The sequence below is a fragment of the Triturus cristatus genome, chromosome 1_2 (assembly GCF_964204655.1).
Source record: "Triturus cristatus chromosome 1_2, aTriCri1.1, whole genome shotgun sequence".
NCBI lineage: Eukaryota > Metazoa > Chordata > Amphibia > Caudata > Salamandridae > Triturus > Triturus cristatus.
The window spans coordinates 953,998,171-954,012,132 of NC_140580.1; the positions used below are offsets into that span (position 1 = coordinate 953,998,171).

At 43.8% G+C, this 13,962-nt stretch overlaps 1 protein-coding gene across 14 annotated transcripts in view; it reads left to right on the plus strand.

The window, feature by feature from the left end:
• Positions 1 to 13,962, plus strand: part of ZNF618 (zinc finger protein 618) — a 1,018,163-nt gene that overhangs the window by 921,276 nt on the left and 82,925 nt on the right. For all 14 annotated transcript variants that reach the window (XM_085610043.1, XM_085610045.1, XM_085609994.1 and 11 more), the window contains one exon: positions 1,952 to 2,029. In XM_085610043.1, the coding sequence (XP_085466169.1) occupies positions 1,952 to 2,029 (78 nt within the window). The remainder of the gene's footprint in view (positions 1 to 1,951; positions 2,030 to 13,962) is intronic.

Below are 13,962 nucleotides of genomic sequence, written 5' to 3' on the forward strand. Positions count from 1 at the left end.
CCAAGCCTCCTTTCTTGACCATCTACCCTGATAAGTTGGCGCTTCGCACTAGGGCCTCTTTCTTGCCAAAAGTGGTAACACCATTCCACGTGGGACAATCGGTCACCTTGCCCACTTTCAATGCTTCCCCGCACCCCTCTAAAGAAGAGGAGCGACTCCACTGTCTGGACCCAAAAAGAGCATTGCTGTTGTACCTTGACCGCACTAAAGATTTCCGGGTGGACAACCAACTCTTCGTGGGGTATGTGGGATCAAAGAAAGGTTGTGCGGTGCAGAAGAGGACTATCTCACGATGGGATGTCCTCTGCATAAAAATGTGCTATGCTCTGGCCAAGAAGCAGCCTTCTGAAGGCTTAAGAGCTCATTCCACTAGAGCTAAGGCTGCTACCACAGTGTTGCAACGTGGTGTTCCAGTCCTTGACATTTGTCTGGCAGCAACTCGGGCATCCCTTCACATGTTTACCAAACATTACTGCCTGGACAGCCGGCCTCTCTGTTCTACATGACTTCCTGGTCTAACCTTGTCTCTCCTGCGGGGATAGTATTGCTGGGGTATCTATTCTATGGTATGGAATCTGCAGCTAGATGTCTCTATCTGATGGACCAGTTACTTACCTTCGGTAACGCCTTATCTTAGCAGAGACATAATCTAGCTGCAGATTCCTTTCCGACACACCCCTCCTCCTCGCATTACAGACATGTTTTTTGGGTCAGGGCTGATCCCATTTAGCGCCCTAGTTGTTAGATGCACACCACTGTCAGTGCACTTCTTGGCTCCATGCTCCTGGCGTAGAAAGTTCTGAAAAGTAACTGAGGTCAGCTCGCCGAGGTGGTGCCTGTATAAGTGATGCAACATCACTTCTGGCTCGGACAACGACATCACGCAGAGCCGATCAACGCCACCTACCGGCGCACAAGGGTATTGCTTGAGCAAATGTCTCTGGGTCCAGCCTGACGCCTGGGATATTAGAAGGTAAGGAATCCGTGGCTAGATTATGCCTCTACCAGATAAGGTGTTACCGAAGGTAAGTAACTTGTCCTTTAGAATCGTTAATAGTACATTTGAAAAGGTTTTTTTCTCATTTCCTCTTTGCATCCGTTACTGATCAGCACCAATCATTGCTGCAATCTTTTTTAGAGTCAGATGTGTAAACTTAAAAAAAAAAACTGATTTCGCCATCACTTAAAAAATATCACAAACTTGTGTAAGCTCTGGAAATTATGTATTCACATATGGCAGCATTTTCCATACATATACCACTAGTATCCTATAAATCCTTCAGGTTTCCCACAAAAAGAGTTCACTTTGAAGGCTGGTGCACTGTTGGACTTCTGGTAGTGCAGAAATATTGGTAATATTTATGATCTAATCTTTAGCCCCTTTGTTAATACAGTATAAACCTAACACTCCACAAGAACCTACTCATGCTTTCTAGTTTTTAGTGAACACGAGGCACATTGTGTTTCATCTGGATAATTTCACCATCATAATTGCATTCTATGTTTGGATATAATATCATTTTTCAAAGTCATTTCTGAAGACTCTCCAGGCAGGTCTATTATTGCTTTTTCAATTCATCCAAAAGGGCACAGTAGAGTATGAGTGAATGTGTTTGTATTTTTAAGAGCATATTTCGGACAGGCGTGGGCATCAAAATGATGCCCAAATGTTAACGTGAAATAATCAAGGGGACCAAGTAGTTAACAAGTATCAATGTGGGGCAACTTTCAAATGGTGCAGGCAAGGCATTACCTGCCCTTTTCAGCCATCTTGATGAGATGTATCACCTTTTGTATCAGAAGAGTGGCTTGCCCAGCAAGTTGGTGTTTCAAGGATTAATTTGTGGTAAGATAGTAACCTGAACATAAAGTATGTTGTCTTAGAACGTTGACATCCTTCCTAAGCCAACAATCTGTTTTGTACCTATGTACGTTTGTTTTTTGCATATAGAGCCTTTCACATGTGGTGCCTGTGGGATTCAGTTCCAGTTTTATAATAATCTCTTGGAGCATATGCAGTCTCATGCTGGTAAGCAGTATTATTTTTCTTTAACGTAATGGAACACCTTAAAAACGTACGCCCAAATGTTTATGTAAGCTATTTTGTAGACGCCATTAATAGTTCTTATTTATTAGTCTGTGAAGAAGCCTTTTTGTTTCATGTAACAAAACGCCATTTGATTAGAGGTATGTAAACCTTCCAGAAAAATCTATTTTAACACAACATTACTTGACTCAGAAAACTGCGTTGTTTGGAAGTTGTGCTGAAAAAAGTGCTGTGTATTTTTTAGTGTCGGATGCACTGAAGTGAATGAGCGATTCTGTTTATTTTTTGTTTTGCTTAAATAAAGCCCACTTTTTAATTTTAACAATTGGTATATCACAAGAATGCCTATAGAGTTTAATGCATTTATTCTCTTCATCGGATTTAGTGTTACACTGAAGTTACATAGTAGTAAATTGTTTAACATTAAAAATCCAACTAAATATGAAAAACGTCTACTTCAATAGACTTTTGAGTAAGTCACAGAATCGGAGAATTTTGTTTTATCTGTGACTTGCCTTCTCTTGTCATAAATTTACCAAGGTTCATTTTCAAGAGCTCTTTGTGATTGTTCTGCAATTCTTTTTTCTGGAGAATGTCTAGAACTGTGAATAGCAAGAGTCTGCTGGCTTGGAATTCAGCTCCATCTTGTTACAACTGCCACCAGTTACCGGTTTTGATAGTCTGAGTGCCTCACTGTTAGCAATTATTGTTCCACTTGGGTCAAGGGTGTCCCTGCTCACCCAAGTCGTCTTCACCACGTTCCCAGTCCATCCTTCTAAGTTAACTGTGCTCAGCTGAGATCCTCAGATCTAAACTGAATTGAAAAGCTCTGATTTTATGTTGGGAGCCCAGGCCGTTTTCTCTATATGCTAGACTTTGTTCTCAGTAAAGACTACCAAGCATTTAGCCCGCGTATACACCAACTGCACCTCAATATTGGTAAACACATTTTCTGAGCCTTGTTGAAAATATGTCAGTGGCATTAGTTTCTTCCTTTAGGAACCTACTCAATAGAGTGCTCCATTTAGATACTGTGTGCTGCAGTTCCTGGAAGCTGAGACAGAGTGCACCTCTAAGAACTTAATCAGTTTCTTCACTCGCTCTGTTATGCAGTCAGTAGCTTCAGTTTACCTTTCACTTGCTGCAGCATTGGAAACCTTTTCTGCATAGCCACCCTTAAGGCTCTAATTGAGGCGATAAGTGAGCAATTAATTGAGACAAATCCTGAGTGGCTCGCATTATGTTCCGAATCCTACTTTGGTTCGTTTTTAAGTATTAAAGTCAAAAGACCTAGACTCTTGCAGACTAGAAGGCCTGCATATCTCGGTATAACATATAAAATGTGGTTTCAAAACAACATGGCTGATGCAAAAGCGGCAATCTGATAGTGAAATATTATTCATACATCCACAATTTCCTCCCTTTTGCACCTAGAGGTGCAAACCTAAAGCAAATTCGGACCATTCAGTCCTTATTATCTAGCTCTGTCTTGATTTCATTATATTTATTTTATTTTTATTTTATTTATAGAGTTTTATATAGCTCGAACACAACCCATGGGTACTAGAGCGCTTCACAGTTACATGAGGTACATTTTGGAGTACAACGGGTATAGCAGTATTAATATATATAAGATTCCGGTATATGTCTTTCTTAGCAGTTTCAACAATAACAATCTTAGGATCTGTTTAGTGTACGAAGGTGTAATAGTATTCCTATACAAATGGTTCCGATGTGTATTTTCTGTATGTTCTACATCAAAACTCCAGAGTAGTACTGTGCAGTTAAAGAAGTTTTCGCAGCTTAACTGGTGATTTTATCTTTACATTCGTTGTTGGTCCGTAGAGGTAACACCTACATCAGCTCTAGTTGGCAACAGTCTTTGGTTAGTTTTGGTGTCTTTGTGGTTATTTTGTGCAGGATGTATCCAGATCTGACCGGACTATGCGACGTCTGGCTATTAATCACGATGCTGATGGTGAACAGTCTTATCTAAGGAAGGAACTTGCTCATTAGGAAGATCTTCGCTTGAATGTTGCCGTGTTTAGAATTTTTCTAATGTTTGGAGGGAGTGAATTCCACATTCTGGGGGCCACTCCGGCGAAAGCTCGGTCATACATTTTTTTCTTCCGAAAGATGGGTGGTTTCAGCAACAGCTCTCTGGCACTCCTGGCTGGTCTGCTTCCCCCTGATAGCTCAATTTTCTGGACTAAGTACCTTGGTGTTTTGTAGTGGAGCGCTTTGTGGGTAATACATGCCAGTTTAAGTTGAATTCTGGCTTCGTATGGTAACCAGTTTAATGCTTTCAGGTGAGGGGAGATATGGTCGTATTTTCTAGACCCAGTACTGATTCTTGGGGCCGCATTGAAACAGGCTTTTAGTGGAGCTGTGGACATTTTTGATAGACCTGCTTGTGTCGTACATCCATATTCAATCCTTGAAATAACTAAGGACTGGACTGCCAACTTGAGATCCGCCGTAGTAATGAGTGGCTTCACTTTTCTAATATAGTTCAGGTGAAACCGGGCACTTTTTGCTATTGATTTGATATGGGCTTTCATTGTCTAGGTTCTTATCAAGCGTGATTCCCAGTGATTTAGTCAAGTCAACTAGGGTATGGGTGCAGTTTAGCGCTCTGATCAGTTTGGTCCATTCCTTCACATTTGTGGGGTTCTTTGGCGGTGATATTAATAGGAATTCCATTTTTTGTGCATTTCATTTCATATGATTGCTAGTTAACCATTGTAATGACACTTTTAAGGCCTAATTCATTGTCTTGATGTCTTCCAGTGACGCGATCTTGATGTAGATTTGAGTGTCATCTGCGTACATATGATAGGATATGTTTGCGTCTCGGAGAATTTCTGTAAGGGGTCCGACATATAGCTTGAATAGTGATGGGGATAGTGTTGATCCTTGAGGGACTCCAATAGAATTCGGGCATGATGGGGATAGCGTATGGTTGACCAGGAACCTTTGTGTTCTGTTCTGAAGGAAGGATTCAAACCATTTCAGAACATTTCCAGATAGTCCCATCCTGTCTTGAAGCCGGGCTAGCAATTTTTCATGATTTACCGTGTCAAATGCAGACGACAAGTCAAGAAGGACTAGTAGACATGTTTGATTGTGATCTAGGGCCTGTAGCGCATCATCCACTATATGTAAGATTGCTGTTTCCGTACTGTGGCCTGGTCTGAATCCCGATTGGCAGTCGTCCAGCAGATTGAAATTAGCGATGTGGTTGCTCAGTTGATTTTGCACACATTTCTCAATTAGTTTGGCAAGTAATGGAATATTGTTTACTGGGCGAAAGTTATTTGGGTCTGCCGGGTCTGCTGTAGGTTTTTGATGATGGGGAGGACTTGACCTGTTTTTAGGCACTCTGGTAGGAACCCGTGAGATGATGAGGCATTGATTATTTTTATCCATATTGGGACGACGATATGGTTGATTCTTTTTAGGCATTTAGAGGGGAGGGGTCATTGTAGTGGTAAATAGGTTTGATATCCAAGAGAGTTTTGGGAATGGTATTCTGGTCATATAATTTGAAGGTTGCCCAATGTGCATTGTTTTTCGACCTATCATGATCGTTTTTCATGGTAGCATCGTTCTGTGGTGGCAGTTGACTAGAGAGGTTGTTTGCTGCCATCCTGAGCTCTCTTTCTAGAGTGTTGGCCTTGTCGGTGAAGAATGTTGAGAATACCTCGTATCTCAGTTGAGTTTTAGTTGCTTTTTGGGCAGATTTGGCCAATTTATTGGATTGTTGCTTTAACATCTCGCAGAGTTTCCATGGTCTGTTTTTGGCGTTATCCAGTTCCGATCTAAAAAATTCCTTTTTGGAATTGAGGACACCTTTGTCGTACTAGTTTCAGATTTTTCTGAGTTTTCAGCTGGGGGGAGGATGGGTGCTGTTTCCATTTTCTTTCTGCAAGTCTCAGTTTCCGCCTATCTTCATTCAGTGTCCCATTAAACCATGGATTTTTATCTTTCTCTGAGACTTTAGTGGCATGGTGGAGTTGACTATATTCGTCATTGATGTAGTGTAGTGATCTGTGAGTTTAACGTTCAGCAAGTTGTTAGGCGAATTTAGATTCTTCTCACATCTTGCTACTAGTAGCTCAGTACTAGGGTCTTTGGTGTCTCAAGTCCATTTTTAGGTCTCGCAGACCTGCGTTGCAGCGCGCATGTGCTGCTCGCGTTTGCTAGACATATTTTGGGTGAGTATATTTCAGAAGTGGGCTTGAAGTCCCGCCCCTCATTTTCATTGGGTAGCGTCACCATTTATGGTAAACGGTGACTTCCCATTGAAAATAAGGCTTCTGTGTTACCGCTCTTTGTCCTTTTGGGACGGCCCTTCCAGACTGGGTCTCCTGCTTCACGGCGGTCATCAATCAATTTCTTATCTCAGAGGCGTGTTATGTAAACAAGCATCTGTGATCCAGTCCTGATGGGCCTCCCAAAAGGAGACAGGGCGCCGCGTGTTTATTTTTGCACTGTGCTTTCGCTGAAAGTGAAAGCGCGTAGCAAATATAAACAGCGCTATGGCGAGCGCTTGTTTTTATTTTCACTGGATGATCCCTTCAAAGCAAACTCCATCTATAAACAGTTCCTTAGGGGTAAAATGAACAGGGCAGCTGGATTGACTTGAGGGAGTATCCCAATTCCCGTCCCGTCTTTCTGAAAGGTGCTCAACCTCCCGCGCTATCGGCATTCCCAACCCCCTCAGTTTCCTCCTTTGGAGGCAGCGTCCCAGTTCCATGTGTGACGCAGCGCCAGCCTCACATCCCGGAAGCGCGGGTCGAACTCCCATTCACACCGCTCGTTTTACAGAGCAGGTTTGTCGTCTCACACGGAGCTGTGATGTGAGTACCACTGTGATCAATATTTGATGTGCTCTCTCTGCACATAGGCCTTGGAAGGGTTAGCCTCTGCTTGAATGAAGCTTTCCTTTCAGATCCAGAAACCGGGGCAAGGTTGTTTCTTTTTATTTGGCTAGCCCATTTAAACTTTAATGAGCAGCCTGGGTTTGAGGCATGCTCTCTCCACGCGAACTAAAAAAATAATCTACGGATAACAGGATGGGAGACGGAATCGAGATAAACAGTACAGTAAACTTGAGTGACATTTCATGGCAGGAGGCGCTAGTTGGCATTGCGAGTGTAGCTCCGCGGGGCTGATATCCCAGGACAGAGCATGCACTATCAGTTTAACACTTTAAGATTCTCCCAGCCTGCAGTGTGAAATCCCAAGAACCCCCTCCGCCTTTCATCTTTACCTCATTACAGCTACTTCGGGCTGGGTGAGAGAAATCTGTTTTATGTTTGAGTTTATATCTGCGCCTATTACAGCACGTCCTGTGGGCACAGAAAATCCAGGAATGTGGCAATTTTCTGGTGAGAAAAGATAGGACACGCTGCTAATGCGTGCCACATACGTTAAGCCCGGACACACACAATTCTGGCACAGATTCAAAACCTTACAGAGCCATATGCCTGACTTAGTTATTTATAACAGTTATAACATTTCGTTTCATTCAATAGACTCCGGTTCCATGGTCTTATTGCGGATTTGGCCTAGTGTACTGAGATAGCTAAGGGTATTAGGTGCGTGTGTGTGTGTGCGCGCGCGCACACACACACACACACACACACATCACGTTTGGTACGCTATAGTGTTTTGCAAATTAGGCAAAGCACTGAATTTGACACACTGTGCAAGCATGCTTTGGGATGCGTGTAGTGCTTAATTTGACCCGGTGTTTGCAGGTGGGGCCCATGGCAAGTGTTATTATTAAGCAATACATGGCACTCAATGTATTGACCACCACGGAAGGCTAGACAGCTACATTGGCCTTGGCAGGTTCAGACTCAGGCCATCAACCACCAAGCAGCTCACTGGCGCGTTTTTATATCACTGAGCCGTAATGCCAGCTTGACTGTGCCTAAGCCCACAACAGACAACATTCCCTTATTTTCTAGCACCTAGACCCCTTTGCTAGGACGGACAAATCCTCCCCTGGAGCCCCTGATTAGATACCACCCATCATTTATGTACAATGAGCCACTGAAATCCCTGGGTTCAGGCGCCAGCGTCACGCTCTCCCGATCTTTGCACAAAACAGAAACTTTTATGTTGTGTAAATTTCTAAAAGTAGAAAAAAAACTGAAACAGGCCAAAATATATCTAAATATCAGGTTGCACCTCTTACACATCCCCTCTGTACTGTTAAACTGTTGCAGTGTTTAATATTTGTTTAAATTAAATATACGTTTAACATCCGTAGCAAATTATTTCACCTAATGTACAGCAGGGGCTCGGGGATGGTATGAAGGATTGCTAAGAGAGCGGATGAAAGAAGTATACAAGAGTCCTACTTCAGAGACTGAGTATACCTTTCTTGCATACTAATACAATTGTATTCCTCTTGACATTAATAGACAACTGGCACTGCTGGAAACAACGGGCTGTTTGTGCAGCGAGCACATCCAGGCAGGCTTTTGTTGCACAGTTATGCGATTCACATCAATGTCTACCATCTGACGGTATCATGCCCTCATTTTCATAGAAGGGCTCGCTACTCCCTCCTCGATATAAAGTGATTTATCACCAAGAATCAATTGTCAGCAATTAAATATACAGATGCAGAAAGCCAAGGGTGATAAATGAGCTAATGGGAACTTTGGGAGCAGTTGCTACTCATGTTGCCAACTGGCAAAAATCTTTCATTCTTTTGAAAGTAGCAACAAAAAAATAAGGCTTCTAGATCACTGGAGCGCTGCGTGCGGCCACCTCCCAGGCGCGCGGGCATTCCTGGAGTCATAGGAGACGCCCCGTAGGTGATGCAGGCCTTCGGATATGCCTACCGTGTGGGGTAGGTGGGAGGTGGTTGGGGGAAGGCGCAGGCCAACCTGAAGGCTTCCAGGAACTCTGATTCACGCACCATCATTCCGCTCACACCCTTCCACTACCCCACTGACGGTCTCGGTCTTACGGTCATACCGTCCATCTCGCAGCATCCCCTCTCTCTCTCGCTCTACCGCCTCTCTCTCTTCACTTCGCCTCTCTCTATTCCCTCTGTTATTGCAGTTCTCCCTTTCTCCTCTTTCCCTTTCCTCTCCCTCGCTCTCTACCTCCCCTCTCTCCCCTTCGCCTCTCTCTTCCCTCTCTTGTTGCAGTTCTCCCTTTCTCCTCTCCTCCTCCCTCTCATCCCCTCACCTCCTCTCTCTTTCTCTCTCTACCCCTCTTTCTCTCCCCCTCCCCCTCGAGAAAAGAGATGCACCGGGTTATGGCAGACAAAGCACTAAAAGTACACTAGTGTAAATGCAATAGTTTTTACATTTAAACTTTTTTTAGCAATTGCCATATTAAATTACAATGCATTTTATTTATGTTTTACAAAAGAAACAAAAAACAATGTCAATAGCTCAAAATAATGTCAGTGCGAGACCTATTGCATTGTAAATGCTTGTTTAAGTTTGACAGGTTGCGTGGTCTTATTCTTTTTAGGTCTCGCCTAGCGTTGCAGCGCGTGCGCTGCATGCTCGGCGAGATTTATTGTTAACGAGGAGTTTGAGAAGAGGGCTTGAAGCCCCGCCCCTTATTTCCTTTGGCTGGCGTCACCGTTTATGGTAAACGGTGGGCTGCCATTGGAAATTAGCTGTTTGGGTTGCCTCCCTTTGGCTTCCCATCCGGACTGGGTCGCTTCTTTGCTGCTGTCGCAAAGCACCCTCTTGTCTTTATGGGGCCATGTATGTGGAAACACATGGCCCCATAAAGCTAAGAGATCAACGCTTGTTATAGTTGGTCATAGAAGACGCCCCCTGTCCCATTGTTGGCGTGCACTGTATTCCTGTCAGAGGCTCGGAACAAGCAGTGTTTCAAAACCCGCCAACAAGAGAAAGTGTGTGTTTGAATATGTTTGAGTTTCTTTGTATCCGTGTCTGTGTTTATTGTTGGGCATCTCTCTTTCTGTTCTGAATGACTTCAGGGCGACCCTTTATGCAGACAGGCGGGATGGAGTCAGACACAAAAGAGGGTCCAGTCCAACAACCACCAGCACTGACACTAGTTGTCACAGGGAATTATTATTGAGGGTTGTGTCACGGTGCACTGGGAGCAGAGCAGTAGTGCTTCCCTGTGTGATTGGTATTACGGACATGGCAGCGCTGCTCGGCGCACCGCTGCGGGGCCGCAGTACATTTACAATGTTTTATAATGATCACCGTCACCCCACTGGGCGTTGTGAGAGCTAAAACTTATTTAATTTATAGCGCCGGAGGTGTACGCCACATTCGCCCCTCCCCTCAAAGCGCTCTTTTTGTTGTCTTTGTGTACTTGAGCATGTGTCGTGTTTCAGATCTATGGTGGGTATGCCGGCCTGTCCCTGGCGCTTCAGTCATACACGACCACCAGCAAGGCTCCGTTTAATGGCGCTGTGCGTCTTATTCTCCACGTCTGTCCAGCTGCAGGGTTGACTGTGGCGTTACAACCAGAACTGCAGACTTTAGAGTTTGAGAACCATGATTGAATCTCGGCGTGCTCAAGATCCTGCGATTCTATAAAGCAGTTGCCAAACCGGGTCTCTATCGGGCTCTCCATGTTTGCCCTTGGGGTGAAAAAAAAATCTTACCTCTGCAGCAGTGCCACTCTTCACTGCTTTTGAGGCAACTTCAAGGAGACTTGTTATAGTTCTTTCAGTCTCATCATTTCAGAACGGAAGCATTTTCAATGTTATATTCAAGGAAGCTGTAGTTGTTGCTGATTTATCTTACACAAACAACCAAATAGCCCTGGCTTGCTGTAGGTGTAATGTTACTTGCTTTACAGGTATTTTATATCTGAATCCAATGACAGAAAAATACGAGTTGTCGTACACGACCACCAGCAAGGCTCCGTTTAATTGCGCTGTGCGTCTTAATCTCCATGTCTGTCCAGCTGCAGGGTTGACTGTGGCGTTACAACCAGAACTGCAGAAATTGGAATTTTTGAACCATGATTGAATCTCGACATGCTCAAAATCCTGCGATTCTGGTCACATCACTTCTCCCCGTGCCTCAAAACATGAATGTGATCTTGTTTAATTTAACCGGTGCTCATGCACAGTGATCCAATATCTTTGTGTGGAGTTTGCGCTATATAAAACTGCAATAAACGCTACTCCATCATGGTTTTACATTTGTTTTCATCTTGTTACTTAGAGGAGTCGAGCGAAATGCTGCGCATGGGCGGCCTGCTGTGCCACTTCTTTTCAATCTCCTAGTACTTGGGCCGGCTCCTTAGGCGTCTCTCCCGGCCCCAGCTGCACGAAAAACCTCTTGTGTGCCTGCGCAAGTAGCCGCTCTTCCTCACACTTTTCAGGTTACTGCTGCTGCACTTTGACTCCAGGGAGCACTTCAGCTGCATGCTGCAGATCCTTGCTGCCCGCCCTGCTACCCCATTGCCGGGGTCTTTAATGGTGCACTCGTGTGTGCCCCGACCGAGGCTAACAGAGGGCACCTTGGCCCCTGCACTGCAGCGGTTCGTATTCCTCGAAGGCATTTGCCTCAAGATTAACTGCAAACGTGAAGCACTCTTCAAAATTTCACCATGCAGCACGCTGTTTATTTGCAGTCTGCACCCATTATTGTGTGCCACTATGCTTGTGCAAATTAACAAAGCAGTGCTTTCTTTTAGCTACATAAACAAAAACATTCCGATATTGAAACGCAACGGTCACTTTATTTTCAGTCGCCATTTACGGGTTCTTTTTGTACATGTTTTGTGTTTAACGCACCATTCATTTATTTATAGCCTGTAAGATTTATTACTCAATGTTTCTCATTTTTGTGCTGGAATGAGGGGGAAATGACTTAATTGACGTTAGTTCAACCCCGATACGCAGCGGCAGGGCTGTTTCAGAGGTCTCCCTTCTGTTGCTCTTCCCCGCACATCTGTGCTTTTATGGCTCTCTCGGCAGTGTGCCTCTCTGCTCCGTGCACTTCCCCCACATGACGAACCTGGCATGCTGTCCTGCTCCTCTGTATTCTTTCTGCTCTGCCACACTTTTCACACACAACAGCTATTTTCTCACATCAGCGCATGCCGAGCTGGACCTCTTTGCTTCGCTAGGTGGCTCTTTTCCATAAATGAGTTCCCTGCCGAGATTTATGGCTGCGTCTGCTACTCCACCCTCCTACAGTGAGCCATTGGACTTCACATGTAACGTCACCAGGGCAGTGTCATAAACCCAGCACACTAACAGATCAAGACTTTGTATTTAGATTACTGTGCACTTTGTATGTCTGAGTTATAATCCTATTTCAAGAAATATGTTTAGAGTTTGCATTTTTAAACATTTGAAATGCTGCTGAAGCTTTATTCATCAAATCTGCATTCGCCACCTAAATTATGTTTAAAAAGTTATTTATTTTCCAAGTCATGGGCCAGGGATGGTTTAAAGTGCTGCATCCAAATTGTAATATCACCTGAAACCCTTCATTTAAATACTCCTTCTGGCATCATCTCCAGGATCTGTGTTTATTTATTTTTTGGAAATGTTGTGGCGGTTTCTGTCTGGTAACTTTGCATCCAACAACTTACTAAGGCTAAAACAGGCCCTGCAAACACATATCATTTTGACAGTCCTCCTGCAGCTGTTTTTACCGTTATTCATAAAGGATAATAAAGTACATTCAATATAACCTTTGCACATATGTGCACATTAATAATTGTCACCTAATTACACTCTACTAAATACCAGATAAATACATCCCACATAAAACCACTATGCCAATACACATATTTACACTCCATGACACTCAATCCCATTCTACATAATTCCAGCTAATTTAATACCACAAAATTACTATCCACATAATTCCACTACACAAATAAACACACACACACTATTCCACCCCACACAATTCCACAACTAACAAGTTCAATCCAATCCATATAATTAAACTCCACACTACATACATCCACTCCATAAACAAAATACATTGTCATTTACACCACCATTAACTCCAACTTTCACTAATGGGAGACCAATTGCATTGCAAATGCTTGTGTTATTGTACTTTGTGACAGATCTGCTCCACTGTATCTCTTGGGGCTTTACAAACAAATTTGGCGATGAAGAGTAAATTGTATTTTTTTGGTGAGGAAGAGTAAATTGCATTTTTCTTAACAACTTTTTAAATAAAAAGATCTTCTCTTTAATTTCCTGTAATTCCCATAGTTGAAAAAACAAGCATTTGCAATGCAATAGGTCTCGCATTTCGCGAGTTTGAGCTATTGGCAAATGGGCTGCTTGATGCTGTTTGCGTAGGAGTGGTTGATCATAAGATCTTGCAGGAGGCACGTGAACTCTCATTCAACGTTGTGTGGTGCAGTGTGGCAGCAGTGTGGTGAGCGGAGGCAGGCCTGAAAGCACAGAGGAGTGCAGCACGGTAGCGGGGCTTGGGACACAACCAGGGTCCCTGGTGCTGGACACGGTGCAGGTGCAGATAGGCGCAGCTGTGCCTGCTGCACGCATCCTTTCATCATCCGTTTTGCAGCTGCCATTAAGTAGTTCGTGGGAAAGAGGAGGAGTGCAGGGTGCCGTGGGTGGGAAACGGAAATCAGTTATGTCACTTCCTGCATGATGGATGATCGGAAATCCATTGACGTCCCTTTCTGTGCAGATGGTTGATAGGAAATTAAGTTCTCTTTGTAGGTTTCTTCTACTACCTAGATATAAGCCCTCATTTATTCCCCATGCTTGCAGTGCAATACAGCAGGGTAAACATTCACACTACACATATAGCCAGCACACCTTTGTGCATGACGGCGTTTACATGCATGAGCACATTGAAGCTTGGTACAATCAGACTACAGCATTAGTTCTGTATTGAAGAGATAAAAGGTGGAGAGATTGCGGCTCTTTTAGAGAGTAC